Source organism: Tamandua tetradactyla, chromosome X (genome assembly GCF_023851605.1).
Source record: "Tamandua tetradactyla isolate mTamTet1 chromosome X, mTamTet1.pri, whole genome shotgun sequence".
In the NCBI taxonomy this organism is placed as follows: Eukaryota; Metazoa; Chordata; class Mammalia; order Pilosa; family Myrmecophagidae; genus Tamandua; species Tamandua tetradactyla.
The window spans coordinates 118,974,228-119,002,139 of record NC_135353.1 but is presented as its reverse complement, the minus strand read 5'-3'; the positions used below and the strand labels follow the sequence as shown (position 1 = coordinate 119,002,139).

At 39.6% G+C, this 27,912-nt stretch overlaps 1 protein-coding gene and 2 pseudogenes across 2 annotated transcripts in view; 2 read left to right on the top strand and 1 right to left on the bottom strand.

The window, feature by feature from the left end:
* LOC143670826 (synaptonemal complex central element protein 1-like) overlaps window positions 1-18,691 on the top strand; it is a 49,730-nt gene extending 31,039 nt beyond the window's left edge. For both annotated transcript variants that reach the window (XM_077145825.1, XM_077145824.1), the window contains 4 exons: window positions 16,782-16,836; window positions 17,052-17,141; window positions 17,868-17,952; window positions 18,415-18,691. In XM_077145825.1, the coding sequence (XP_077001940.1) occupies window positions 16,782-16,836; window positions 17,052-17,141; window positions 17,868-17,952; window positions 18,415-18,525 (341 nt within the window). In that variant the 3' untranslated portion in view covers window positions 18,526-18,691. The remainder of the gene's footprint in view (window positions 1-16,781; window positions 16,837-17,051; window positions 17,142-17,867; window positions 17,953-18,414) is intronic.
* LOC143670569 (sestrin-1-like) lies at window positions 170-1,448 on the top strand (annotated as a pseudogene).
* On the bottom strand, window positions 10,180-11,564 carry LOC143671006 (tyrosine-protein kinase Yes pseudogene; annotated as a pseudogene).
* Window positions 18,692-27,912: the final 9,221 nt, after the last annotated feature.

Here is a 27,912-nt window from a genome sequence, read left to right as displayed (position 1 = left end):
TCCTCTTATAGGAACTTGGAATTAGAATTCCTCGACCAGTAGGACAGGGACCAAGCAGATTCATCCCAGAAAAGGAGATTCTTCAGGTGGGGAGTGAAGATGCACAAATGCATGCTTTATTTGCAGACTGTTTTGCTGCTTTGGGTCATTTGGATAACATTATATAGTTATGGTTTTCCACCCACAATATTTAGAAAGTTTCTTAAAAACTCAACACCATCTACTGCAAATGGATGGGCCATTACCCCTTCATTATCAGCACTACATTGGGATAATGGTTGCAGCAAGATATCAGTGCTCCTAATTAGTGAACCTTCATGTAAATAAATGATTTTCTTCATGTTGGTAGGGACCCCAAGTGTCTCAGTGGTTTAGAGAATGCTCCTCAAAAACTACAAAATTTAGGAGAACTTAACAAGGTGTTAGCCCATAGACTTTGGCTTATTACCGAAGAACATACTGAGGGACTTTTAAAAGCTGAAGAGCACAAGTGGTCCTTAGCGGAACTGGTACATGCAGTAGTTCTACTCACACACTATCTTTCTCTTGCCTCGTTCACATTTGGCTGTGGAATCAGTCCAGAAATTCATTGTGATGGTGGCCATACATTCAGACCTCCTTCTGTTAGTAACTCCTGCATCTAAGACATTACAAATGACAATCACAATGTGGATGAGATGTAGGTCACCTCAACAGGAAATATTTCGGTGATTCCTTCTTTGAGATTGAAGCCCTCATGGAAAAGATGAAGCAGTTACAGGAATGGCAAGATGAAGAAGAGGCAAGTCAGGAAGAGATGGCTTCACGTTTTGAAATAGAGAAAAGAGAGAGCATGTTTGTTTTCTCTTCAGATGATGAAGAAGTTATACCAGCAAGAGATGTATCTCGTCACTTTGAGGATACTAGCTATGGCTATAAGGATTTCTCTAAACATGGGATGTATGTTCCAACATTTCAAGTCCAGGACTATTGTTGGGAAGACCATGGTTATTCTTTGTTAATTGCCTTTATCCAGATGTGGGGCAATTGAATACAATGGCAATGCACAAAGGTGTTGATACCTCAATACTTAGACGTGCTATTTGGAACTATATTCACTGCATGTATGGAATAAGATATAATGACTATGACTGTAGTGAAATTAACCAACGATTGGATTGTAGCTTTAAAGTTTATGTCAAAACCATGGTTTGTACTCCTGAAAAGGTTACCAAAAGAATGTATGGTAGCTTCTGGAGGCAGTTCAATCACTCTGAGAAGGTTCATGTTAATCTGCTTCTTATAAAAGCTAGGATGCAAGCAGAACTCCTTTATGCTGTGAGAGCCATTACCCACTATATGACCTGATGCCTTTTCTCCGTTAAAGATGATAGAATGATCAGAAGATATAGCCTATGAGGGGAAAGTACTAAGCCCCAGTACCAGTGGTAGATAAAAGAATTCAGAAATCCATTGCACCATGATTACTTTGGTTTCTGTTATTCTACTATGGTAAAACCACTGCTGGCAGGAGCAGTGAAGGTTTGGCACCTTCAGGGTGAAAAACGGTTGCCATTCACAGTGTTTTGCTTTTTGACAGTGCAAAGATGCTGTATAACTGTTTTAATACAGTATATAGTAACTCTCCAAATCCGGTTATTTAATGTTAAATAACAAGAATTGAAGCATGCAAAGAATGAGACTTGGACAATGATTTAAGCTTTATACATAAAGAATTTAAGAAATCTTGGTGCTGCTCTTCCTGCTGGTAAAATGAATAGAATGGCTCTTCCAGTTAAGCTATCAGTAATAAAAGTGAACACTGCTACTATCTGAGCCTACATACATAATTTGCTTGGTTTCAAATTAAACTTGAATATGTGTTCATTGCTTTTGCATCTAAAATAGCATAGAATCAGTACTCACAATTCAGCAAAGCCATTTTAATGGTAACAGTTCATTCATTTCACTATAGTTCTTTTTTTAAGTTCAGAGTTATTGAATGACAGTAATTAAAGTGGTGTTCTTAAATATTTTCCTCAAAAAGCAATCCTAAATGAAAGTATGAAAATTATCAGAAAAATTGGCCATCTTTTGATAATACTGTTTCCCAAGATTCTCTGACACTGGAGGACAGCCATCTTGTGCAGTATTTTTGTTTCCAAAAATTGTGGGAAATGTTGCTATAGACTGCTGCACAGTTCTGGGTGCATTATGTCCCTCTACTCTTGCCTGCTTCCATGGTCCACATTTTAAAAGTTGTGCAGCTTCTTAAATGATAAAGCTGGAAAATATTTTTGTAAGATTATCAAGTTTGACTTGCAGAAAATGGGAACTTTGAAATGCAAATAGATTTTTTAAATGTTTTACGTACTTTGTATTCTGGAAGCATAAATTGCCTTTGAAGTCTATCAGTATCAATGATATTTTTACATAAAGAATAATTTTTCTCCAAAAAAATATAGGCATTAAAGGCAATAAATTTCCCTCTAAACACTGCTTTTGCTGCATCACATAAGTTCTAATATGTCATATTCTCATTTTCATTTGTCTCCAGATAGATAACAATTTCTCTAGCAATTTCTTCTTTGACTCACTGGCTGTTTAAGAGTGTGTTGTTTAATCTCCATGTATTTGTGAAAGCTCTGGTTATTCAGTGGTAATCAGTTTCCAGCTTCACTCCATTGTTATCTGAGAAGGTGCTTTGAAAAATTTCAGTCTTTTTATATTTATTAAGACTTATTTTGTGCCCCAGCATATGATCTATCCTGGAGAACGTTCCATGGGCACTAGAGAAGAATGTATGTCTTGGTGTTTTGGGGTGTAATGATCTGTGTATGTCTGTTAGGTCTAATCCATTTATGAAATTGTTTAAGTTCTCTGTTTCCTCCTTAGTCCTCTGTCTGGTTGTTCCATCTATACAGGAGAGTGGTGTATTGAAGTCTCCCACTATTTTTGAAATGTGTATTGCTCCCTTCAGTTTTGCCAATGTTTACCTCATGTACTTTGGAGCTCCTTGATTGGGTGCATACACACCAATGATTGTTATTTCTTCTCAGTGAATTGTCCCTTTTATTAGTATGTAGTGTCCTTCCTTGTCTCTTATGACACTCAAAGTCTATTTTGAGTGATATTAGTATAGCTACTCCTACTTTCTTTTGGTTATTGCTTGCGTGGGACATCTTTTTCCATTCCTTCACTTTCAATCTATTTGTATCAGGTCTAAGATGAGTCTGTTGTAAGCAGTATATAGGTGAATCATATTTCTTAATCCATTCTGCCAATCTGTATCTTTTAATTGGTAAATTAATTGGTTAATTTAATTACCAGGCCTCACTCTCCTGTCTTTTTCCTTTCAGCCAATAGAACTCCCTTTAATATTTTTGAAGGACTGGTCTCTAAAATTCTCTTAGCCTTTGTCTGTGAAAATCGTAATCGCTGCCTCACTTTTGAAGGACAATTTGGCTGGATACAGAATTCTTGACTAGAAGTCTTTCTATTTCAGGATCTTAAGTGTATCATACCACTGCCTTCTCACATTCACAGTGCTGTTGAGTAGTCTGAATTCAGTTTTATGTGGTTTCCCTTATATGTGGTGAGTTGACTTTTCTCTTGTCACTTTCATCATTTTCTGCTTCTCTCAACATTTGACAGAATGATTAGTATGTGTCATAGTGAGAGTCTGTTTGGATTTATTCTATTTGGGGATCGCTGGGATTCTCTGATTTGCGAATTTATGTCTTTTATAAGGTAGGAAAGTTTTCCCCTGTTAATTCTTTAACTAATCTTCCTAGCCCTTTACTCTTCTTCTGGAACACCAATGATTATTATATTTGTGTGCTTCATATTGTCCATCATTTCCCTGATATTCAATCAAAATTGTCCATCATTTTTACCATTTGTTCTTTTGTGCATTCAGAATCAATTGTCCTGGGCCGTGGTGGCTCAACAGGTAGAGTTCTCACCTGCATTGCTGGAGACATGGGTTCACTTCCCGGTGCCTGCCCATGCAAAAACAAACAAACAAACAAGAAAACAAAATCAATTGTCCTCAGTGCCTGCCCATGCAAAAAAAAAAAAAAAAAGGAAAGAAAATCAATTGTCCTGTCTTCTAATTAGCTTGCTTTTTCTTCTGCCTCTTCAAATCTGTTGTTGTGTGTCTCTAATATATTTTTTATTAATTAAAAAAATTAACAACAAACAAAACAATAAGATATCATTCCATTCTACATATATAATCAGTAATTCTTAATATCATCACATAGTTGCATATTCATCAATTCTTAGAACATTTGCATCGATTTAGAAAAAGAATAAAAAGACAACAGAAAAAGAAATAAAATGATAATAGAGAAAAAAAAGTTATACATACCATACCCCTCACCCCTCGCTTTCATTTACCACTAGCATTTCAAACTAAATTTATTTTAACATTTGTTCCCACTATTATTTATTTTTATTCCATGTGTTCTACTCTTTTGTTGATATGGTAGATAAAAGGAGCATCAGACACAAGGTTTCCACATTCACAGAGTCACATTGTGAAAGCTATATCATTGTTCAATCATCATCAAGAAACATGGCTACTGGAATACAGCTCTACATTTTCAGGCAGTTCCCTCCAGCCTCTCCACTACATCTTGAACAACAAGGTGATATCTACTTAATGCGTAAGAATAACCTCCAGGATAACCTCTCGACTCTGGAATCTCTCAGCCATTGACACTTAAGTCTCATTTCACTCTTCCCCCTTTTGATGAAGAAGGTTCTCTCAATCCCTTGATGTTAATTCTCAGCTCATTCTTGGATTTTTCTCAGTCCCTTGATGCTGAGTCTCAGCTCATTTCAGGATCTCTGTCCCACATTGCCAGGAAGGTCCACATCCCTGGGAGTCATGTCCCACGCAGAGAGGGGGAGGGTGGTGAGACTGCTCGTCATGTTGGCTGGAGGGAGAGGCCACATCTGAGCAACCAAAGAGGCTCTCTTGGGGGTGACTCTTAAGCCTAAATTTTAAGTAGACTTGACCTATCCTTTGTGGGGTTAAGTTTCATATGAACAAACCCCAAGACTGGGGGCTCAGCCTGTAGCTTTGGTTGTCCACACTGCTTGTGAGAATATCAAGAATTTGACTTGGGGAAGTTGAATTTCTCCCCGCTCTCACCGTTCCCTGAAGGGGGCATGCAAATACTTTTCCACTCACTGATCAAATCACTCTGGGATTCATCAGGGCATCACTCTGGACAAAACAACAAAATCTCATGTCCTACCTCAGATTCAAAGTACTTATGATGTTCAATCGAACTATCCACTTAAGTTATATTAGGAAATGCTCTAGTCAAAATATAAATTTTGAAACAAACATTTTTTGCTTTAGTCTCACACATAAGGTGACATTTTAAAATATTAATTACCATCTATTTTCAGCACCCTGCAATAATGACATTCCTTTATTCTTCCTCATGCAAAAACATTTTTAAAATTTTTACATTGTACATTTCACTGTTGTTATACACTCTAGGCATTCCTAGATTATACCATCTCAATCTTTAAATGTTCCCAGCCCTCCTCCCTCTATCATTCTCACATGCAGCTTCACTCAGTGTTTTAACATAATTGTATTACAGTTAGGTAGTATTGTGCTGTCCATTTCTGAGTTTTTGTATCCAGTCCTGTGGCACAGTCTGTATCCCTTCAGCTCCAATTACCCAATATCTTACCCTATTTCTATCTCCTGATGATCTCTGTTACCAATGACATATTCCAAGTTTATTCACTAATGTCAGTTCATATCAGTGAGACCATACAGTATTTGTCCTTTAGTTTTTGGCTAGTCTCACTCAGCATAATGTTCTCAAGGTCCATCCATGTTGTTACATACTTCATAAGTTTATTCTGTCTTAAAGCTGCATAATATTCCATCATATGTATATACCACAGTTTGTTTAGCCACTCGTCTGTTGATGGACATTTTGGCTGTTTCCATCTCTTTGCAATTGTAAATAATGCTGCTATAAACATTGATGTGCAAGTGTCCGTTTGTGTCTTTGCCCTTAAGTCCTCTGAGTAGATACCTAGCAGTGGTATTGCTGGGTCATATGGCAATTCTATATTCAGCTTTTTGAGGAACCGCCAAGCTGCCTTCCACAGTGGTTGCACCATTTGACATTCCCACCAACAGTGGATAAGTGTGCCTCTTTCTCCACATCCTCTCCAGCACTTGTCACTTTCTGTTTTGTTGATAATGGCCATTCTGGTGGTTGTGAGATGATATCTCATTGTGGTTTTGATTTGCATTTCTCTAAGGGCCAGGGACGTTGAGCATCTCTTCATGTGCCTTTTGGCCATTTGTATTTCCTCTTCTGAGAACTGTCTGTTCAAGTCTTTTTCCCATTTTATAATTGGATTGGCTGTCTTTTTGTTGTTGAGTTGAACAATCTCTTTATAAATTCTGGATACTAGACCTTTATCTGATATGTCGTTTCCAAATATTGTCTCCCATTGTGTAAGCTGTCCTTTTACTTTCTTGATGAAGTTCTTTGATGCACAAAAGTTCTAATATATATATATATATATTTTTTTTTTTACATGGGCAGGCACCGGGAATCTAACCCAGGTCCTCTGGCATGGCAGGCAAGCATTCTTGCCTGCTGAGCCACTGTGGCCTGCCCATCTAATATATTTTTTATTTACTCTACAGTATTTTTCATCTCTGTGATTTCTGCTCTTTTTTCTGTGAAATTCTTCTTTATACTCTTCAGGTTTCTTCTTGATCTCCTTAATGTCGTTAGCCACCCCATTGAATTTATTTAGTAGAATTGTGTGAATATCATTGATCAGTTGTTCGAAAGTCTGTGTCTCCTCCATTATTTTAATTTTGGTCATTTAGCTGGGCTATACCTGCCTGCATCTTCATATGCTTTATGATTTTCTGTTGACTTCAAGTTATATAATTATCTTGATAAGGATACTTTGCAGTTGATTTCCCCCAGTCTCTTAAGGTTTTGTATTTGTTTGGATTTTGGTGAGTGTGGGTGTAGTACAGTGTGCAGGGCACAGGGGTGGGAGCATGGGGCATGGGGGAGGGAGGCTGTGGGGTTGAATATGGTATGAAGTGTGTGGCACGGTGTACAGGGGCACAGGGTGGGCTGTGGGGCGGGTATGGGGTAGGGCAAGGGCATGGGGCAGAAGTGGGTGAGGAAGGGTGGGGCCAGGGTATGCGTGAGCATGGAGCGTACAGGATCAGGGTTCAGGGGTTGAGGTTGTGGGATGTTGGTGCTTGGGGCACTGGGGTTCAGACAGGGTTTTGGGGGGGCAGGGTGTGGATACAAACATGTGCAGTGGTCTGCAGGGTGGAGTGCAGGCACACAGGGCATGAAGGGGCGGAGCTTGGGGCAGGACGCAGATGTGCATGATTGCAGAGTTTTGAGGGGTGGGACATGGGGTTGGGGTGCATGTGTGCATGGCATAGGGTGGGGGCAGATGGTGTATGCACGAGGGGTGGGACGTGAGTTTGTCAGTGAGGGGCGGAGCCTGTGGGGGTGCGCTGTGGGCTGCGAGGGGTCAGGGTGTGGATATGTGCATGTACAGGGCACAGTGGGGGCAGGACGCAGGTGTACACATGTGCTGCTGCACTTAGTGTGGGAGGTCGTTACACTGTGCACATGTTTATGGGGGGCAGGCATGGGTTTGTGGAGGCAAGCGCAAGGGAAGGGGTATGGCACTGGAGGAGGGGCAGTATGCATGGATGCATGGGCTTAGGGTTGTCAAGGGGCACAGCTAGGCTTGCTTCCTTGTCTCCCTCCCTGTCTTTGCACTCCTGAGGGCTCTGAGCCTCCATTTGCAAAGGGGAGTATTAAGCTCTTTGTACTAGTTGAATGGTGTCTTTAAGCAGGGAGAGCTAATTTACTGGCTTCTGGGTGCCCCAAGGGAGCTGTGGGCTGTGCGCTGAGGGGGTTGATATCGCAACATACGTGCAGTGTCAGGCACTTTTCTGAGTGCACCCTCTTATCCTGGGTGGAGTCCCGATGGAGCCCACTCACCAGTTTTTCTGCATCTCAATTCCTCAGTTCTTTTCAAATGTACAAAGTTGTTTGTTTTTCTTAGCAGTTTAATAATACATAACCATTTAAATGGAATACACATTAAGTTAGTGTTTTATTTATTTCTTTACTATACATCAGTTATTACAAGAAACTGCTTCGTTCAGTTAAAACCTAATGAATACCATCAACTTTTCCTGTCTTATTTTTCTTAAAAGTGTTAGTACATATATAATTTGTTACCCTTTTTAAAATGCTTAGAAAAATTACAATATCATAGGTCATGTAAAACCCTTTAAAAATCTGATGTCACAAGTTGTAGAAGTTAAAGGTAAATAATGATGCACTCTTCTTAGGAAGATCCTCTTGGTAAAAAAATTCAATACTAAGCAGGTTACATAAACATAAGAAACAATCACAGCTTTTAGTACCAGAACTTTTACCAACTTGCATGAAATTGTTCATTTCTCACATTTTAAAATGATTTGAATTTCAGTAGATACCAGGGCACATAATTTTATATTTCATAATTAAATGATGCTAGTTAAAAATTACATCCCTAAAATATGGGGACCTGATGTTATTGCTTTATTTAAAGTGTGACTATAAAAGAGTATTTTAAAACATAAATACCAGACTTTTATTTATTAGATTAAGTTTTTCCATTGCTAGACTATAAGCCAATAATGCTGCTATTCAGATTCATATTTTGAATTTCTTTGTCTTAGTCAATTAAAAACCAATCTTCATGTTTCACTTATGCACTTAAAATGGACAAAAGCTATCCCCTTTTTTGCACTATTATTATTATTCTGAATTAGTTTTCTTCCTCAAATCAATTATATTCCAAAAAAGAGAAAAAAATTGTCACTATTAAGTATATTTAAAAAGTGAATGAAGATAAAACAAATTTAAAAACCAAACTTTAGTTTAGTTTTGAGTAAAATGTTTTGAGTAAAAGCTGTATCATTGGAGTAAGTGTGAAGCTTTTTATTTGGAAGATATAACACTCATGTGTGTATACTAAGAAAAATTATAATCATACCTTATAATTCTTTGAAAAATCTCAGAAAATAGATAGGCTCTGAGGGCAGCAAAGCCATTTTGTCAGTTCATGACATTGACATTAAACATTACATTCCATCTCTTCACCTGTAAAGTTTTCACATTTTATTTTCTCATATTTCTTTTAAACTATATTCATTAACAGCAAAAGTGCATTCATGGCCCTGATCTAGTGATATTTTATATTTGTGGCATCCTTCACCTTAAGTGTATATTAGCAACATCTACAATACCAAGCCGATTTTTTTAAAAAGCATTGTTTAAATTCTGGGTCTTAACTTTCATGTTATCTAAAGATGAAAAGATTTCCCCTTGGATTGGAGAGTATAATTTCAATCATATATTGCCTTCTTTTTCAATCAATGCAACTTTATAAAAGATTAACTCACTTTCTAGTTATCTTCATTATTCTAAATTAAACTATTCAGAAAATGATTAAAGTGAAAAAATTCTTATTCTACTATCCGGTTCCATGAATGAGTATTAACATAGTTCATTATACTTTCAAATTCCACTTCTGAGGTCTAACATTTAATTGAGTCTTAGATGCTGCTTATATTCTTTTTTGCTTCCATGAAACTTGGCCCATTTCCATGCAAAAGGAGGGGTATATTGAGATTGCATATTAACTGTTCAACTTAATCAATGCAAGACATTTTAAAAACTGGAATGGAATTGTTTGGTCCTATGAATTTCTTTGATTTTAGATTTTATTATGGTATAACTTTTTATGTCCCAAGTTTTGTCTATAATGATAAATAATTTTCTCTTAATTCTGAGTTTGGGAGAAAAAAGAAAGGAGAGAGCTTATAAATAGTAACCTTGTTGCTCTTCATTGTCATGCTATCACTCACACATTCACCAACATCTTAGCTATACTTTCTTTGGGCTCTGAAATAAGTTGGAAAGTTCATCATTAGTACTTTAGAGTTTAATACTTGGGGGGAAAAGGTGGCATTGTACAACCATGTCTGGAATTCCAGTTTACCATTAAGAAAAATGCAGAGTGAGGATTTTCTTCTTTTAATTACTATACATAATGAGGAACTCTGTATAAGTTCTTTATATTTTGGCAGATTTGTGCATATAAAATAGGCTACTTGACTTCTAAATTTTCTCCTGGCTGGTACTGTGGCCCTGTAGCAGTGAAGTGGTCTTCCAAGAAGGACTGAATACATTCAAATGTTGGTTGTTCATCAGGGTCCTTCTTCCAGCAATGGTTCATCAATTCATGTAGGAATTCTAGACAGCCCTGAGGGCAAGGCATCCTGTATTCTCATTCCACCTGCTCCAGCACTTCATGGTTTACCATGCCTGTTCCTTCCTTACCAGTTCCATATGTAGAATTCCAAATGACCACATATCAGACTTTATTGTAAATCGACCATGCAGTGCAGCCTCAGGAGCTGTCCATATGAGTGGAAATTTTGAACGTTGTCTGGCAGTATATTCATTGTTTTCGATTAACCTTGCTAAACCAAAATCTGCTACTTTGCACACAAGGTTTTCTCCTACAAGAATATTAGCAGCTCAGAGGTCATGGTGAATATAGTTCAGTATTTCCATATATGCCATGCCATCAGCAATCTGAGCAGCCATATCAGCCAGTTGTGGGAGCTTCAAATCCTTTCCATCTCCCTCCTTAAAAATATCTAGGAAACTCCCTTTTGACATAAATTCAGTGACAATGTAAATTTGCTCTTCAGATATGACAGCATAGAGTGGAACAAGTTATCATGTCTTAATTTCTTCATGATCTGATCCTCTTGAAGAAAAGCTTCTGGCATCATTGTACCTGGTTTTAATGTTTTGATTGCTACTTTTGTGGTTCCGTTCCATGTTCCCATCCATACTCCTCCACAACATCCTTGTCCCAGTTTAGCCTCTAGTCGCAAAGATTCTCAAGGGATTTTCCAAGCACCTTTTGGTAGGCCTTGATTCTGGGGTTTCACAGTTGGACACACAGTTGTCAACTTATGGCATAAACCATCAGCATGCTCTGTGACGTGTTTCACCAATTTCTGCAGAGTATCAAATTGTTCTCTGGTTGTGATACAGAATCCACCATTGTTAAGTTTCCTAATTTTGTAGTGTTTCACATTGTCACCTTTTACCTCATCCCAATCATGAATAGAGAGGGAATAAGCACCTTTAGTAGTTTCACTCTCTCTTACTAAGAAAATAGCTTGTTGATTCCCAGAATTCAGAAGTACTCTTTCAGCATCTTTTCTCCCCATTTTGTCAAAATATCTTTCTTTTGCTTGAATGGAATCTGCTGGTGCTACACAATTGCTAGAGATATAACCGTTCTTTCCTGTAGCAATTGATCTTACTTCCCGCCAGTCTCCTTTGTATGTTAATTATTTGAAATCTTTCACCCTTCTTAAATGAAAGGTCTTCTGTGGTTCTAGCTTCATAATCATATAAGGCCACAAATATAGTAACACCTCCTGATAAACTAGCAGGATATGAAGTTGGCATCACCGAGAATGAGAAAGATGCTCCTCCAAAAGGTGTTATGAAAAGATTGCTAAAATTAACAAATGTTCCCTTTGTGGATGATGACGGTGACATTGCAGTATGCTCTGCTTGATAATGTCTGACACTTGTGCTGACAGGCTTTGGAGTGTTTTCAGTTCTATATTTAATAGATGGACTTTTGTTCTCTTTACTTTTAATGTGGCCCATTATCAAATCTGTTCCCTGGCCATGATTGCATGAGCTGCTGCCACAGCATCTCAGATGGAGGGGAGGGGGCAGTGGTGAGGCCCGCAGGCCCCTCTTCCTTCTCCACCATCTCTGCATTTGGGGACACCCAGGGGCAGATCAGTTCCTCAGATTTTTAATCTAGGGCCTCTCTGTATGGTGTAGAAGACCCTCTCAGTTCACTTGCCCCCTGGAACCGCTATCCCAGTTATTTTTCTGTCACTTCTCTAGCTGTTCCTTAGAGAAAGTTTGAACTCAGCTTATCTTATCCCACCATCTTTCTGGAAGTCCTCCTACTTCATTCTTTTTCAAGATGTTTTTGGCTATTCAGTGTCCCTTACCCTTCCAAAAAATTTTTGATAATTGGCTTTTCCATTTCTGTAAATCTCCAGCTGTTATAGTAGAGCCATCTATCACTCCATTCATGTTTGCCAGTGTTTGCCTCATGTGCTTTGGGGCATCTTGGTTAGGTGCATATGTATTTATGATTTTCATATATTCTTGATTAATTGCCCCTTTTATTAATAAATAATGTCCTTCTTTGTCTTTTATAACTTTTTTTCATTTAAAGTCTATTTTTGCTGATATTAATATGGCTACCACAGCTTTTCTTTGGTTACTGCTTACATGGAATATCTTTTTCTAGCCTTTCACTTTCAGACTATTTGAATCTTTGGGTCTAAAATGAGTGTCTTGTAAACAGCATATATATTGATCGTATTTTAATCCATTTTTCCAATCTATGTTTTTTGATTGGTGAATTTAATCTATTAATGTTTAATGTTATTTCTGTAGATGCAGTACTTACTTCTCCTATTTTTTCTTTGTATTTTATTTGTAATGTCTTTTTTCTCCTCTTTATCCTTTCAGTTACCCTTACTGATAATCTTTATTTCTACACTCTACCAAGTTTCTTGCTCATCTTTTATTTTCAGCCTACAGAACTCCTCCTAGTGTTTCTTGTTAAGGTTAATCTCTTATTAATGAACTCTCATTTTCTGTATATATGTGAATATTTTAAACTCTCCCTTATATTTGAAGGACAACTTTGCCAAATAAATAATTCTTGGCTGGCAGTTTATTTTTTTCTTTCAGTATTTTAAATATACCATACCACTGCCTTCTTGCTTCCATGGTTTCTGATGAGAAACCAGCACTTAGTCTTATTTGGCATCCCTTGTATGTGATGGATAGCTTTTCTCTTGCTGCTTTCAGAGTTCTCTCTTGATCTTTTGCATGTGACAGTCTGAATAGTATGTGTCTTGAAGTGAGTCTATTCATATTTATTCTTTCTGGAGTACAATGCTTTTCTTGGATATGCATATTTATGTCTTTTATTAGAGTTGGGAAATTATCGGCCATTATTTCCTCAAATATTCTTTCTGCCTCTTTTCCCTTCTCTCCTTCTGGAACAGCCTTGACAAATATGTTTGTGTGCGTCATCTTGTCAATCACTTCCTTGAGACACTGCTTAAATTTTTCCCTTCTTTTCTCTAACTGTCCTTTAGTCTATCCCAAATTGTATTCTTTGTCTTCTAGCTCACTGTTCCTTTGTTTTGCTTGTTCAAATCTGCTTTTTGTATGCTTCTAATATATTTTTAATTTCATCTTTTTTGCCTTTCATTCTCATATGGTCTGTTATTTTTCTTTGAATGCTTTCATATTCTTCTCTATGCTCACCCAGGGTCTTCTTAATATCCTTTATTTCTTTAGCCATCCCCTTGAATTGATTTAGGAGACTTGTTTGAAAATCGTTGATTAGTTGCTCTGAATTCTATATGTCCTTCAACTTTTTCATTTGTTCCTTTGACTAGACCATATCTTCCTGTTTCTTCGTATATCTTGTAATTTTTTGTCACTATCTTGAAATATGATTATCTTGACGGGTTTATTCTGAAGGTCAGTTTCTCCTTTCTTCTGGGATTTTGTTGTTTATTGGGTTTGTGTGAAGGCTCTTCTTTGACAGTTGGTTCATCAGTATTTCACAGCCAAAATAGGGGCAGGGACACATGCAGGGTGTGCAGATGAGATCCAAAGGACTTTTGAAAGAGGTTCAGGAAAGACTCCAAAACGTCTTTTATTTCCTTGCACTTCCCAAGGTTGTACAATTTCTCACCTGCCCAACTGATGGTGGTTGTGGTAGTTAGGTTCAGGTGTCAACTTGGCCAGGTGAACATACCTAGTTCTGTTGCTGTGTACATGAGTCAATGGTACATGAACCTTATCTGTTGCTCAGTACATCTGCAGTCAGCTAGGAGGCATGCCTGCTGTAATGAATGGTGTTTGATTTAATTGGCTGGTGCTTAAATGAGAAAGCTCAATGTAGCACAGCCCAAGCAGCTCAGCATACCTCATCTCAGCACTCGTAGCTTAGCCCAGGCCTTTGGAGATGCAGAAAGGAATCACCCCGGGGAAAGATGTTGGAACCCAGAGGCCTAGAGAGAAGGCCAGCAGAGATCACCCTATGCTTTCCCATGTAAGAAAGAACTTCAGTTGAAAGTTAGCTGCTTTTCCTCTGAAGAACTAGTGAAATAAATCCCCTTTTATTAAAAGCCAGTCTGTCTCTGGTGTGTTGCATTCTGGCAGCTAGCAAACTAGAACAGTGGTCTTCACCAAACCTTCTGTCATGGTTAGGGACAGGTGTCAACTTGGCCAAGTTGTGGTACCTGTTCATCTGATTGGGCAAGCGCTGGCCTGTCTGTTGCAATGAGGACATTTCATAGGGTTAGGTCATGATCACGTCAGCTACATCCACAGCTGATTCCATTTGTAATCAGCCAAAGGGGAGTGTCTTCTGCAATTAGTGATGCTAAATGCAATCATGGGAAGCCTTTTAAGGAGGACTCAGAGGAGACAGGTGCCATTCCTGCTTTGGCTGGTGAGCCTCTCCTGTGTTCATCCAAGCCATCCATCGGAGTCATCAGCTTCGCAGCTTGCCCTGTGGATTTTGGACTCTGCGTTCCTACAGTCACGTGAGACACTTTCATAAATTTTATATTTGCAAGTGTTCCCTGTTGATTCTGTTTCTCTAGAGAACCCTAACTAATACACCTCCTTTTTAACATTTCCCCAAAAGTGCATTTTTTCTGACCTGCCCAGAAAATGGTGCTCTTCAGCAACCTATTCCCCTCAACCATACAGAAGCAGGCTGTTTTTGTCCCTTTGCCATTTCCACCTCTGAGAGTTGAAATGATGGCATAATGGCACCTGACCAGGACAGGCTAGAGCAGTGGGATCCAGAAGTCTAAATTCACCAGCTAATAGCTGGAGGTGTACCTAGTTGTATCCCCCTCTGTATTTGGAGCAGAAGACTCCCATGGCCCTCCCAGTCCACAGTAGCCTAGCAAGAAAAACTGCGTGGTACTCCTTGCCTCAAGGGTGGTGGATGGGCTACTGAAGTCGTGGATAGAGGTGCTTACAGTCTCTGACCATGTTTTCTCAGTCTCTTTGTTCCACATCTCCCTGAATGCTACACAGAACTCCCCTGGTCACTGGAACCCTAGAACAGTTGATTCAAACAGTATCTGCCTGTCTGTTCTCTGCTTTTGTGAGAGGAGTAATATTAGCAGCTCCCTCCCTGTTCCTCAATTTTTCTGAAAGTCCACCCACCCCATTTTTTTTCATTTAAGTTTCCCTAAACCAAACTCAGGGCCTGAAACATAGTAGGCATTTTAAAAAGGTTCGTGGAATGAATGAAATGAAAGAATTCTTAGCAGGATGATGTATGATTATTTTTTTAAACCCAGACTTTCTGAGGGGAACAGCAAGAGGAAAACAGGGTGAGAAAGAAACAAAAGAAGTAGGGACCTTAACAGGCCTACGACAAGGCAGGAACTTGAAAGCTGCAGTATCCAATTTAGCCAATCATCTCTCCATCCATTCAACCATCCAGTCTTCTTGCCACTGTCTATTTATTCATTTGTTTATCCATCCACTCTTCTGTTCCTTCACCCTTACAAGTAACCATCCATCCCATCCATCCAACTAAGTACCCATTTATCCATTCATCTAACCATCCAACCAACAATTGACCTAAAAATCTCTTCATCTATCCCTCCATTAATCAGTTTTATCATCCATCCATTTAGCCACTGTCTATCAGTCCAGTCATCTTCATTGTTGTTTATTTGTTCATTCAAACATCCATACATATAACTAACATTCAACCATCCATGCATCATCTAAAAAATCATACCATCATCCAACCAACTATCTTTCCATCCTTTCACCTATCTACCCATCTAACCACTTATCTATGCATATATTAATCCTTCTACTTCCCTATTTCCTCATCTGTTTATTCAGCTGTCTGACCATCGGTCTATCCATCCATCCATCCATCCATCCATCCATCTGTGTCTATTATCTCTTCAGGTATTCATCCAACTCATCTACTTGTACATCTATAAGTCCATCGAACATCCATCTGTCATTAATAGGAGGAATGAAGAATCAAAGGTTACTGGCACCCTGGACTTTGTTTTCTCAGAAGCCCACCTTTGTGCTCCCTCTTCCTCTCTCACAACACACACACTCATGCACATTCTCACACTTACTCCCACTCTGTATGTGTGTATGCATGTGTGTGTATATGTGTTAAACCTGCTGCCTCAGTGGTCAGGATAAATTATCACAGCCCATACTGCCCATTTATGATAGACACTTATGGAGTTTCTGCTCTATACCCACTGGTGGAAGTAACACCAATAGGTACACAGAGACCATTCTGACACCTGAGGATTCTGTTCAGTTCACACAAATGTATGACGGTTGTACCAAGCCTCTTGCTATGTGCAAATGCCAACAGGATGAATATGATGCAAGGTTGCCCTCTAGGGGCCCAATCTGTGTGATAGGGACTTAGAAGCAGGGCTCAGAAACAGAGAACCAGAATGTCTTTAAACTTGTTTGATCTCTTCTACCTCATAATTTGCCCAACTTTGATTCCTTTTATGAGCTCTCACAGGACCTCTTTGATTCCTTTTCCCACAGAGGCACTGAAGCGCTTCCTGTTACAATGCAAGGAAGAAGAGAGTGAGATTCAGTGGTAAGAGTTCCCCACCCTACCTTGCTTATTTTCACAGTGAAGCTTATTCACATCAAGCTGGAGAAGTTGCAACCTTAGTTGATCCAGATGTTCTATGGAGAGTGATATTCTGCATCAATGAATGGCTTTTCTTCCATAAAAGAATGGAGAAAAGCTAAAAGGAGGAGTTGGAGGATGGTCTGATGACCCTCCAACCCCTTTGACTGGTCCTCCAGGAAACAGTTAGATGAGGAGAACAGGAAGACAAAGGAGTTCCTGAAGATAGTTTCCAAGCAGCACCAGCAACTGCAGCAGAAGCGTCGGAGGTAAACAAGGAGCACCCTCATCTGGCATTGCCTGTGAGAAAAGCATGAATGAAGTTGAAGCCAAGCTCCACCTGGGAATACTGTCCCGGGGTCATGAGCTGTGTCATGAGACATGCAAATCCCCCCCTGCAAATTCTCCCCCTCTCCCTCCTCTCTTCTTTTCTCTTCCTTTCTCCCTCCCTTATCCTTCTCTTCATACCCTTTCCAAGATTCTTTTACTCCTTCTCTGTCCTTTTCCAGTACTCATCTATAATAACACCTCCCTCTTATCTTCCCTCTCCTCTGTCACCTGGTCCTGCTCCTCTACCTCCTAATCTTTTCCTTTCTCTACCCTAGATCCCTCCTCTGTGCTCCTTTTCCCCTCTTTCCTCCTTTTCCTCTCTCTATCCTGTCCTTCAGCCACTCCCTTCCTTTAGTCCTCTTCTCTCTTTTATTTCCTCTCCCTTCTCTTTGCCCCTTCTTTTTTAACCCCCATTATTTCCCCTCTTCTTCTTCTTCTTCTTCTTCTTTTTTTTTTTTTTTTTTTTGCATGGGCAGGCACTGGGAATTGAACCTGGGTCTCTCGCATGGCAGGCGAGAACTTTGCCTGCTGAGCCACCGTGGCCCACCCCCTCTTCTTTTTTCTGATCTTTCTCCCTCTTCTCTCTGCTCTTCCCCAATCCTCTCTTTCTCTTCATTTTCTCACCTTCATCTCCCTCCTCTGCCTCATTCTCACCTTGTGTCCAGGCTGATGGCAGAGATGGAGAATTCTGACATGCAGTTCGTCTCAGAAACTCATGCTGCCCCAGAAGAAGCGGTCATCACAGGAGAGGTATGGAGCCCAAGGAAGGAGAAGGGGGGTAAAGATAGATAAAAATAAGAAAATGGAGAGGGTAGAGTTCTGTTCCCCTGGGATACATAGAGTCTTGTGAGGTGGGAAGGGAGAAATCATGGGCCTGCTCCTGGGGACAAAGAAGCCCATGAAAAGCTTTCTGAGAGCAGTTAGGGTATAGCTGGTGCACATGTACTGAGATGGAGACACTGTGATAGTGGAAGAGTAATGATTTGCTGGCTGAGGGGATGTGCCCGAGATGCCATGACATCCCCATGCTTGGGCGGGCCACGGTGGCTCAGCAGGCAAGAATGCTAGCCTGCCATGCCAGAGGACCCGGGTTCGATTCCCGGTGCCTGCCCATGTAAAAAAATAATAAAAATAAAAAATAAAATAAAATAAGAAGACATCCCCATGCTCTAAAGCCTATTATCTGTGTCCCACAACCTTCTCATCTTCTAGGCACAATGTGTTCAACAGAGCTTTCAGGAGACCCCACTAGGACCCCAGGAGATCAAATCAGATCCAGCTCCTGAACAGAACACTTGTCTTTCCAAGGGGGAAGGAAAATAACTTCTTTAAAATGTAGTCAGGACATGCATCTTAGGGAAATTTAATGACCTGTTAAGCTAATGTACTTTGGGATATTGTTTTTACTGTTAATGACAATGCACTAGTGAAAAATATTTTACTTGAGGTTTTGTATGCATGTCCATTTATTTCTTTCATAATAAATTGCTGGGACATTGTTGAGTCTATGCTTCTGATTATTTATTCTTTGACACAGTGTTATTTCCACAAAGATTGAATCACTTCACAGTACTACCATCAGTTTATGAGAGTGACTGTTTCACCACATCTACACTAGTTTCAAATTTTCATGTGGGTACCATTATCAGAAAAAACTAAGGGTCCCAGAAGTTTAGTAATGGTCACCAGACCACTCAGTCATATTTTGACCATAAAAATGTTTTCCTCCAGAGCCTGTGACCTTCATTGAAACTCTGCAACATCAATCGTGGCTATTTGTAAGAACCAGACCTGCTCATTATTTAAATTCCTAATTTCCTTTTTTATGATCTGCCATATGGGTTTGGGATTAACAGAGCAATAACAAAACTAAAAGATTAAATAGACAGATTTTTGCTTCCGTGAAAGGGTTTTCTGTACTGATCGTTCTCTTCCTGTTAACATGATAAAAAAAAAAAAAAACCACTGTCCTGATCAGAGAGATTAGGAGACCCTTTTATAATTTGGTTAATGGAATCAGGTTTGCTAGTGGTGGCTCTTCTGCTACTTTCACTGTAATGTGGAAAATTTCCCTGGGGTCCTTCTGTCTTCCCTGGACTTCTTGTCCTGCTGTCAGATAGTACTACCACACTGTGCTGGCCACTGCTCCCTCTGCCACTTTTGACCATCATGACCTCATAATGTTGTTCCTCCTCAGTGAACTTTGGTTCTGGGCTGCTGATCACCTTAGCCATCAGCAGTCAGGCCTTAGAGAAGGGGCTCTTCTGCCTCTACTTCTTTGTTCCAGACATGGGGCTTGGGACTTTCTCAAATTTCCCACAGCACAACAGAAACTAGGCTGTGAAATTTAATGAGATTTTACTGAAGGTTCATTGATTATACAACCATTAATAGTCCTCAGATTCATTCCGGGGTGTACCACATGCCAATTTCCTGCTTGGCTCTGAGCCTACTTCCAAATGGCCAGGAGACGATCACCACTCCACCACCATCAGAATTTTCTGCAAGTCTTTCCACCTTGGAATCACGGCCCAAATTACCACCAATCCAAAAGAGAGACGGAAGTTTTCAGTCTTCTCGGTCTCAAGAAGGAGGAATTCTACAGTGTCCTCATTTCAGACCCCAGGTCCCAGTTTCATCTAAGATGGTTAATGGGGAACCATTCTTCCTTTTCAGAGGATACCTCATCCATACACACAGGGATTTGTTTGAATTATCTAAGAGGTCTGAAGACAGTTGTAGAACAGTCTGACATTCCATTTTGTTGGGTTGCTTATTCTCATTCTTTATTAACTCTATAAGAAGAGTTGTTTTCTTCTCTTGTTTTTTCTCTTTAGATCACAGTTAAAATTCATTGAGCTTCTATATAAATGTCACATGATGAAAATGAAATTTTCTTTCACTCATCCTCAGAGAAAAATCAGAAGGTACATTTTTTACTGACATTACTCATGCCCTTTTCACTGTATCATGCTGACTCCTTCCAAATAACAAAAAATTCTGAACATCTCTCCTGTCTCTATCATTGGAGAGGAAGTAGTGTGCCACAATGGTTGTGAGGTTGGGACCTAGAGGGAAAAGTGCCTGAGTACAAATCCTGGTTCCATTACTTGTGTGCTGAGTGACTATTAGCATGCCACTGAGTATCCATCAGTATCTCCATTGGTAAAATTTGATAATACCTATCCCTAGACTAGTAAGCCTTGCTTTCATGATTAAATGTTAACAGGGATAAAGTGTTAAGGAAAGGGTTTGTCTCATGATAAGTGTTAAGTAAACATTAGCTATCTCTGAGTCACTGGTAAACATATCTCAAATCTGTCATATTTCAAATAACTCAAGATTACAGTAGCATCTTCTTGTCTCTTGAGATTTGTGTGACAAGTGACCACTAGTTGATTCAGTCCTTACACTTTAGGTCTGAAGCTAACATCATCTCATGCAAAGAGTGCCTTAAATGAGTAAAGAACTTGAAAAAAGTCCCCAGGATGTAAAAAGTGTCCACTGAGAGTTCATGGTGGGAGGCAACATTGATACTCCAGGAAATACGGAAATGAAGCAAATATTTTTGTCCTCTAAATTTGAACTACAAAACTGTCATGGTTAGGGACAGGTGTCAACTTGGCCAAGTTGTGGTACCTGTTCATCTGATTGGGCAAGCGCTGGCCTGTCTGTTGCAATGAGGACATTTCATAGGATTAGGTTATGATCACATCAGCTACATCCACAGCTGATTCCATTTATAATCAGCCAAAGGGGAGTGTCTTCTGCAATTAGTGATGCTAAATGCAATCATGGGAAGCTGTTTAAGGAGGACTCAGAGGAGACAGGTTGCATTCCTGCTTTGGCTGGTGAGCCTCTCCTGTGGAGTTCATCCAGGCCATCCATTGGAGTCATCAGCTTCGCAGCCTGCCCTGTGGATTTTGGACTCTGCATTCCTACGGTCACGTGAGACACTTTCATAAATTTTATATTTGCAAGTGTTCCCTGTTGATTCTGTTTCTCTAGCGAACCCTAACTAATACAAAAACCAAGAAAGACATCTGTACAAACTCTTTAAACTTAAGAATAAAACTACTGAAATAGTACCATAGCTACAGAAAGATATCAGTCAAAAGGTAAATATTTTGTCAGCCATGGAAACAAACATAATCAGTGCCCATCCTAGCACTGTACGAGATAGAGAAAGCCTTACCCAGAGAATTATGAGTATTTCAGATGCCATTTGCAAGGCTTTAACTATTACCAGATAGATGCAATGGACTCTCTTCTCCTGATGCTATTAAACAGATAAATTACATGCAAATTTCATGTCAGCTTTCTCCCATTCTTTGAAATCTGGCAACTCAACATTGAATTACTTTCTCTCTGCACCATCTTGCTGGACCTAGGAATCAGCCATATGTTAAGCATTGAATCTAAAAATGAACCACTTGTTAAACTTTGGACCTAAGAATCAACCATTTGTTAAGCATGAGCATGTGTTTGCATGTGTGCAAGCACACATGCACACACACATACACGCATGTCTCTTTTGCAAGATCTTCTCTGCTTGTGATTGATTTAAAATTAGGTGTGTGGACCAGTGGTAGATCATGCTTCTAGGATATATTTCTCTGCTCTTAAGAAAAATGTACAGTAAAAGACGAAATCATTTAGCGTCTACATATTGCTCTGTCTGGATCTGAGGACTGGAAATGCCAGTCAAACCCTAATCCTTTGTGGCTCTTCAGCACAAATGAAAATTATCATGGCAAGAGTCACAATGCAGCAAAATTTTGCTTTGTGCCTAATAGAGATTAATACCAGCATTGGCACATGTGCAGTTCCATAACACTTTAGGACAGCAGAGTTGAAATGCTCATTTGTTTTTCAGATGAAAAAACTGAGGCCTGGTCGGCTGTGCACCACAAGCATTCTCTGACACTGTTTTAAAAGCTATGCTAAGGATTTGGAGGACACAGATAATTCACAGTCTGCTTCAAGGAGCTCACAGTGTAGAGGAATCATATAGAACAGATCATTTCCATGCTGACCTATAGTAAATATTCATCTGTGTGCCAGAGTGTTTATATTTGTTATTTCTTGGAGTCCTGAGAGATAGGTATTGCAATTCTCCTTCTACAGATGAATAAATAAGCTGAGGTGATTAAAGTAACTCTTTGTAATAAATATACGTGGGACTTAGAATCACACCTATGCCTGTTGGACTCTAAAGGTGAGCCTTTTTCCATTGACCGTGGAGGTACTCTAATGCTACAGTTACTGAGTTGTAGATGTTATTCGTGATGACACAGTTCCCCTCCTCCCAACGAAGGAGGACACTTGGAAAATCCAGGGAGTCATAAAGTTGTAAAATCACTCAAAGAACTAAGTCAGAGTTCAGATCTGTGCTGAAACCAAATTTCTTTTTTTATGGGTTAGAAAGGATTAGGCAGCTTGAACAATGACAGCAGCATTAGCGATCTCTTCTGAGAATGATGGTGGCTTTACTTAATTGGAAAAGCTTGGGAGCCGGAGCTGTCCTTTCTGTCATTACCCCTTAAATGGATTCAAAGCCACTCCCCAGAAACAGCTATTAGCTGGGAAAGGGGAGGTGAAAGGGTTTCCTGAAAGCCCTGCACCACACTTAGCTAGGAAGAGCTTTTGCTTCCAGAATTCCCCTCTGGGGAGGCACCAGGAAAATAGAGAAGCCTCCCAGCAATCTTTCTGTGAAGACTGTCTCCTGATCCAAGTTTATTAACATATTGTGCATATTTAATGACTATATGGGCAAGCAAACCCAGAAAAAAGTAAAAGTAGTGACTGTCAGTTAAAATAGAAAATATTGTAAGAGAAAGCTTAGCTTATTGAAAACTGCATGGGACTGTCAATTCGGCAGATCTAGGGTGGACATTTTATTCCTACAACTACTAGTTCTTTTACCTTAAATAAATAACTTATCCTCTAAGACCAATATGTTTATATGATTGCCTCAGTCACCGAGATGTTCAATCTTTGAAAACTAGGACCTAGAGTGATTGGTCTTGTATATTCATCTTCAGGACACTCACTGAAATCTGGTAGGCATAACTGGGTGTTTAATTGAGTAATTAGTTTATGATAATGATATTTATTGAAGAAGCAGTCCCCTTTCCAATTGGCATTAGTACAGTAGATCATAGCTGTTTAGATAACAATATTTGAGAGTTTTGTGTATCTGGTGCTGTGCAACATTTTGTGGAAACCTGTTTGGTGTTGTGGGAATGCAGTTTTCATGCATTTTTCTACATCAGTTTACCTCGAGATTAACAAACTTTGTCATATACCTCATGACTTGAGCAATGTTTTTTATACCTTAGCCATTCTTGTATTACCTCTAAAGTTTTTGTCATAGCTACACTGCTCATTTCATTATATGCTTAATACTGTTGTGTATGTAAGAGGATTACTTGCCATAAAGATAAATATGAAATAATTACAATGAAGACACGAATAGAAAAATTCTGGAAAATGATATTAACAAGAAATATAGGGAATAGAAAATCTAATTGTACATTATGTGTGCTATTTCAATTAATCTTCCCATTGTTTACTCAATTCATACATCATTATTTGCTTGGATAAATGTGTCAGAGCCAAAATTCAAACCTATGACTATTTTTATTCTAAAGTCTCAAAGTCCTGCAATACAGGAAGCTCCCAATTTAGTTCTGCTCCAGTAATTCTCACTCTTTCCTTTCCCTTTCATCTCTGTTACAGCGTTTTAAAATTTCATCTCATTTTCTCATAATCCCAGATGGTGTCTTACCCCTGAAATTTCTCCACAGATTCAGTGGTTAAATTCTCTGCATACTCAACACCAATTCCCCCCCCCCCGCCCCGGTGATATACTACAATACTCTACATGGATTATCTGACAGTTGGGAAATGTCATCTACCAAGGGCCCTGGGTGCCTCTGCAGCAAACTCCAATGCCTAACTATCCCTTGATACTAAGCAATTTCTGTAGCTAGTCATATAGGCAAAATAATAATAAGTCAAGACTACCTTAGCTTGACTACTGTGTACCCTTTCCTGGGAAAGGGAAATAACCTGTTTGTTGCCTGCTACAAAAGATACAGAAGCTGTGTTCCTTGGTTCCTCAGCTGTGATACAAGCCATTGCATATGAAGCCATGATCTCATCCCTATAGGACTTGGGGAGAGGGAAAGCAGTGCCACCATTCTGATGATCTTGCTGCGCTTAAGTTGCATTCATTAGGCCTCGTTATATATTTTGTCACTTACCCACTTTCGGCAAGCCAGCCTGTTTGCTTGCTTAATTATCTCCTTTGGAGTCTTGGAGCTCCATGTCATCCTCTACAGGGCTAAGTTTCTTCCCTGAAATTAATCCTCTATAACATACAACTTTGCTATTAAGGATTTTTGAGATGAAGAGATCATTTGCATTTGCAGTTTTCTAGGAAGGATGCTTTGTGAGAAGGGTTCTTAGTTTCAAAGCTGGTAACTTAATGAGTGAATGAAAATAAGAGCTGAGAAAATTCAGATGCGTTATTTTTAGATATGAGCAATGGTGGCTAGAGGCAGGAGACTAAACAAGTAGTTGTCGTTAGTTAGAGCATGTAGCTGGCAGGCAATAAAAGCTTTGGATCTAAGCATGGTGTGGTGGCCACCCAAGAGAAGATCTTTATAGAAGAGATTTCATTTTTTACAAATACACTTGCATGGTGTTTACCACATCTCAGGCACTGTTCTAAGAGGTTTAACTCATTTAATCCTCTTTACAATCCAGTGCAGTAGCTCCTAGTGTTGTCATTTCAGAGATAAAGAAACTGAAGCCCAGAAAGTTTAGCAAGATGAAGAATACACATTTAGGAAGCGGTGAGGGGAGAGTGGAGACTCAGGAGTACTGTGTGGTAAGGTGTGGCTCACCAGCTCATGGAGGATTTTGATTGGGCCACTACTGCCATTGAGGAACTATACAGAGAGAAGAGACATTTTTAGACGGGATTTTATGGAGTTTTTCCTTGGGTTATGCTCTGGAAGTGTTCTTTCTCATCTCCCCATAGAAGTTTACATGTAGTTGAGATCTTATTTTTAAAATAATAGACAAATATATCATCATTTTTTTAAAAAATGTTGCTTATATGTCAGGAACAATCTCTTGAGCATCATTGGTGGCTTGCAGGCCATATTTGGACAGCACTGACTTTGTAAAAAGACCATGGTCTTTGATTTTAGGCAGGGCTAGGCTGGGATCTCAAATCCGCCACCTGATGCTACCCAACTTTGTAATATCTATCTATAAATAATGCTCAATCAGGCTACCAACCTTGTAATATCTATCTATAAATAATGCTCAATCAGGCTAGTGATGAAGATTTAGCGAAGGTAATGAATGTAAATCAACTAGCATTGCGCCTAATGTGTATTAAATGTTTGCCATTCTTACTGTCTCTCTCTTCAGTCCAATAGTCCAAAGGATGTTATTTTTTATTTTCCACCTCCCTCCAACCTATCTCTTTCTTTTTCTCCCTACAGTTATATCGAACTACTCTCTAGGATTCCCAAATCAGCCACACTCTCTTTTATCTCTGCATCTTTTACAGGCTGTTTCCTGTTTCTAGCACTCCCTCCCACTCTAACCACTTCTTAACAAGTAACATTCTAGTCATCTTGCAGATCCTCATCTTTGTTTGTCTCCAATGACACTTTCCCTGATTCCCCCAGGCAGTGTGAGGTGACTGTCTTCTGTCTCAGAAATGTTTGTTTCCTTGAGTAGGAACTTCCAGCCTAGTTATTTTTCCACCACCCACCTTATTCAAACTCCTTTTCTAGGAATGCGGAACTGTATCTGGGTTATGTTATTAGAAGCCACAGCTGCGATTGGAGAGCGTTGGGTGGGTTTTGGAGATTGTACTGTTAGCTGCAGAGCATGAATGTTGGGAGAATCTATGATGCCATTTTTTCTCAGCAATGCTGTGTTGCTGCCTGTCATGGTCAGGTTCATGTGTCAATTTGGCTAAGTGGTGGTACCTGTTTGTCTGGTTGGGCAAGTGCTGGCCTGTCTGTTGCGATGAGGACATTTCATAGAATTAGATCGTGATCACGTCAGCTGCATCCACAGCTGATTCCATTTGTAATCAGCCAAAGGGGAGTGTCTTCTGCAATGAGTGAGGCTTAATCTAATCACTGGGAGCCTTTTAAGGAGGATTCAGAAGAGCAGGCTCTTTTGCCGCTTCGGCTGGCGAGCCTCTCCTGTGGAGTTCGTCCAGACCCTCCATCGGAGTCGTCGGCTTCACAGCCTGCCCTGCGCAGTTTGGACTCTGCATTCCCGTGGTCACGTGAGACACTTTTATAAATTTTATATTTGCGAGTGTTCCCTGTTGATTCTGTTTCTCTAGAGAACCCTAACTAATACAGTGCCAATACTTTTTTCAAGGGTCAGTTTGAAGGGTCATGGCATAGAGGTGGAGGAACTTGGATTGAGAGTATGTAGGCTTAATAACAATGCTCCTAATGATGCCCACATCCTAATTCTGTAGCCTGAAAATATGTTACCTTACACGATGTATTAGTCAGAGTTCTCTTGATAAACAGAACCACTAGGAGATATCTGTAAACACGAGATTTATAAAGGTGTGTCATGCAACTTTGGGAGTGCAAGAATTCAAAATCCATGGGGCAGGCTGTGAAGCTGACAGCTCCAATGAATGGTCTCGATGAATTCTATGGGAGATGCTCGCTGGCTGAAAAAGCAGTGAAAAAGTCTCTCTTCTTCCTTAAAATTATTCAACTGATTGGATTGTTTTGTTTGCAGGAGACGTACCCTTAATTGATTGCAGATGTAATCAGTCACAGCTGCTATCAGCTGACTGATGATTTAATAAACCTACTTTCTGATTTATCAGCCAGCCATGAAATATCCTTTCAGCAATGGTCAGGCCAGTTCTTATAAATGGGCATCCTCATCTGGCCAAGTTGACACCAGAACTTAACCATCACACCTGACAAAAGGAATTTGCAAATGAAATCAAGGAAATGGGATTAAAGAGTTTATCCTGGATTATCCAGGTGAACCCAATATGATAACAATGTGACCCTTCTTTTAAGAGGGAGGCCGGGAGGTCAAAGTCAGAGAAACAGACCATGGAGACAGAGATCAGGAAGAAGATAGATTTGACAATGTTACACTGATGGCCTTGAGTCAAGGAATTTGGGTAGCCTCTAGAAGCTAGAAAAGACAAGAAAGTGGATTCTTCCCCAGAGCCTCCAGAAGGAGCACAGTTATGCTAATATTTTGCTTTTATCCCAGTAAGTCCATTTCTGACTCCTGGCCTCCAGAACTGTAATATAAAAAATGGAGTTTTTTTTAAGCCACTAGATATTTTTGTAAACAGCAATAGGAAACTAATTGAGGGACAACTAGTCAGAGAATGCAGGGTCAAAGATTTGGAAGTGGAGGCTTAGAAGGGTGCCGGAAACACTAAGTAGTGAACTGACTGTATCAGTTTGTATACTACAACTTGGACATTTGGAAAAGGCCATCCAGAACTACTTGAATGGGGAAATGGGGACACACACAGAAAAGCACATGGAAAATGAAAAACATGGGAAAAGCCACAATGCAATATATGTCCTTATAAGGAGACTTTATCTTCTAAGTCCAACACCACACACATAGGAAAATCTTTGACATGTAAGTACATCTATGGACTCTCTATGACAG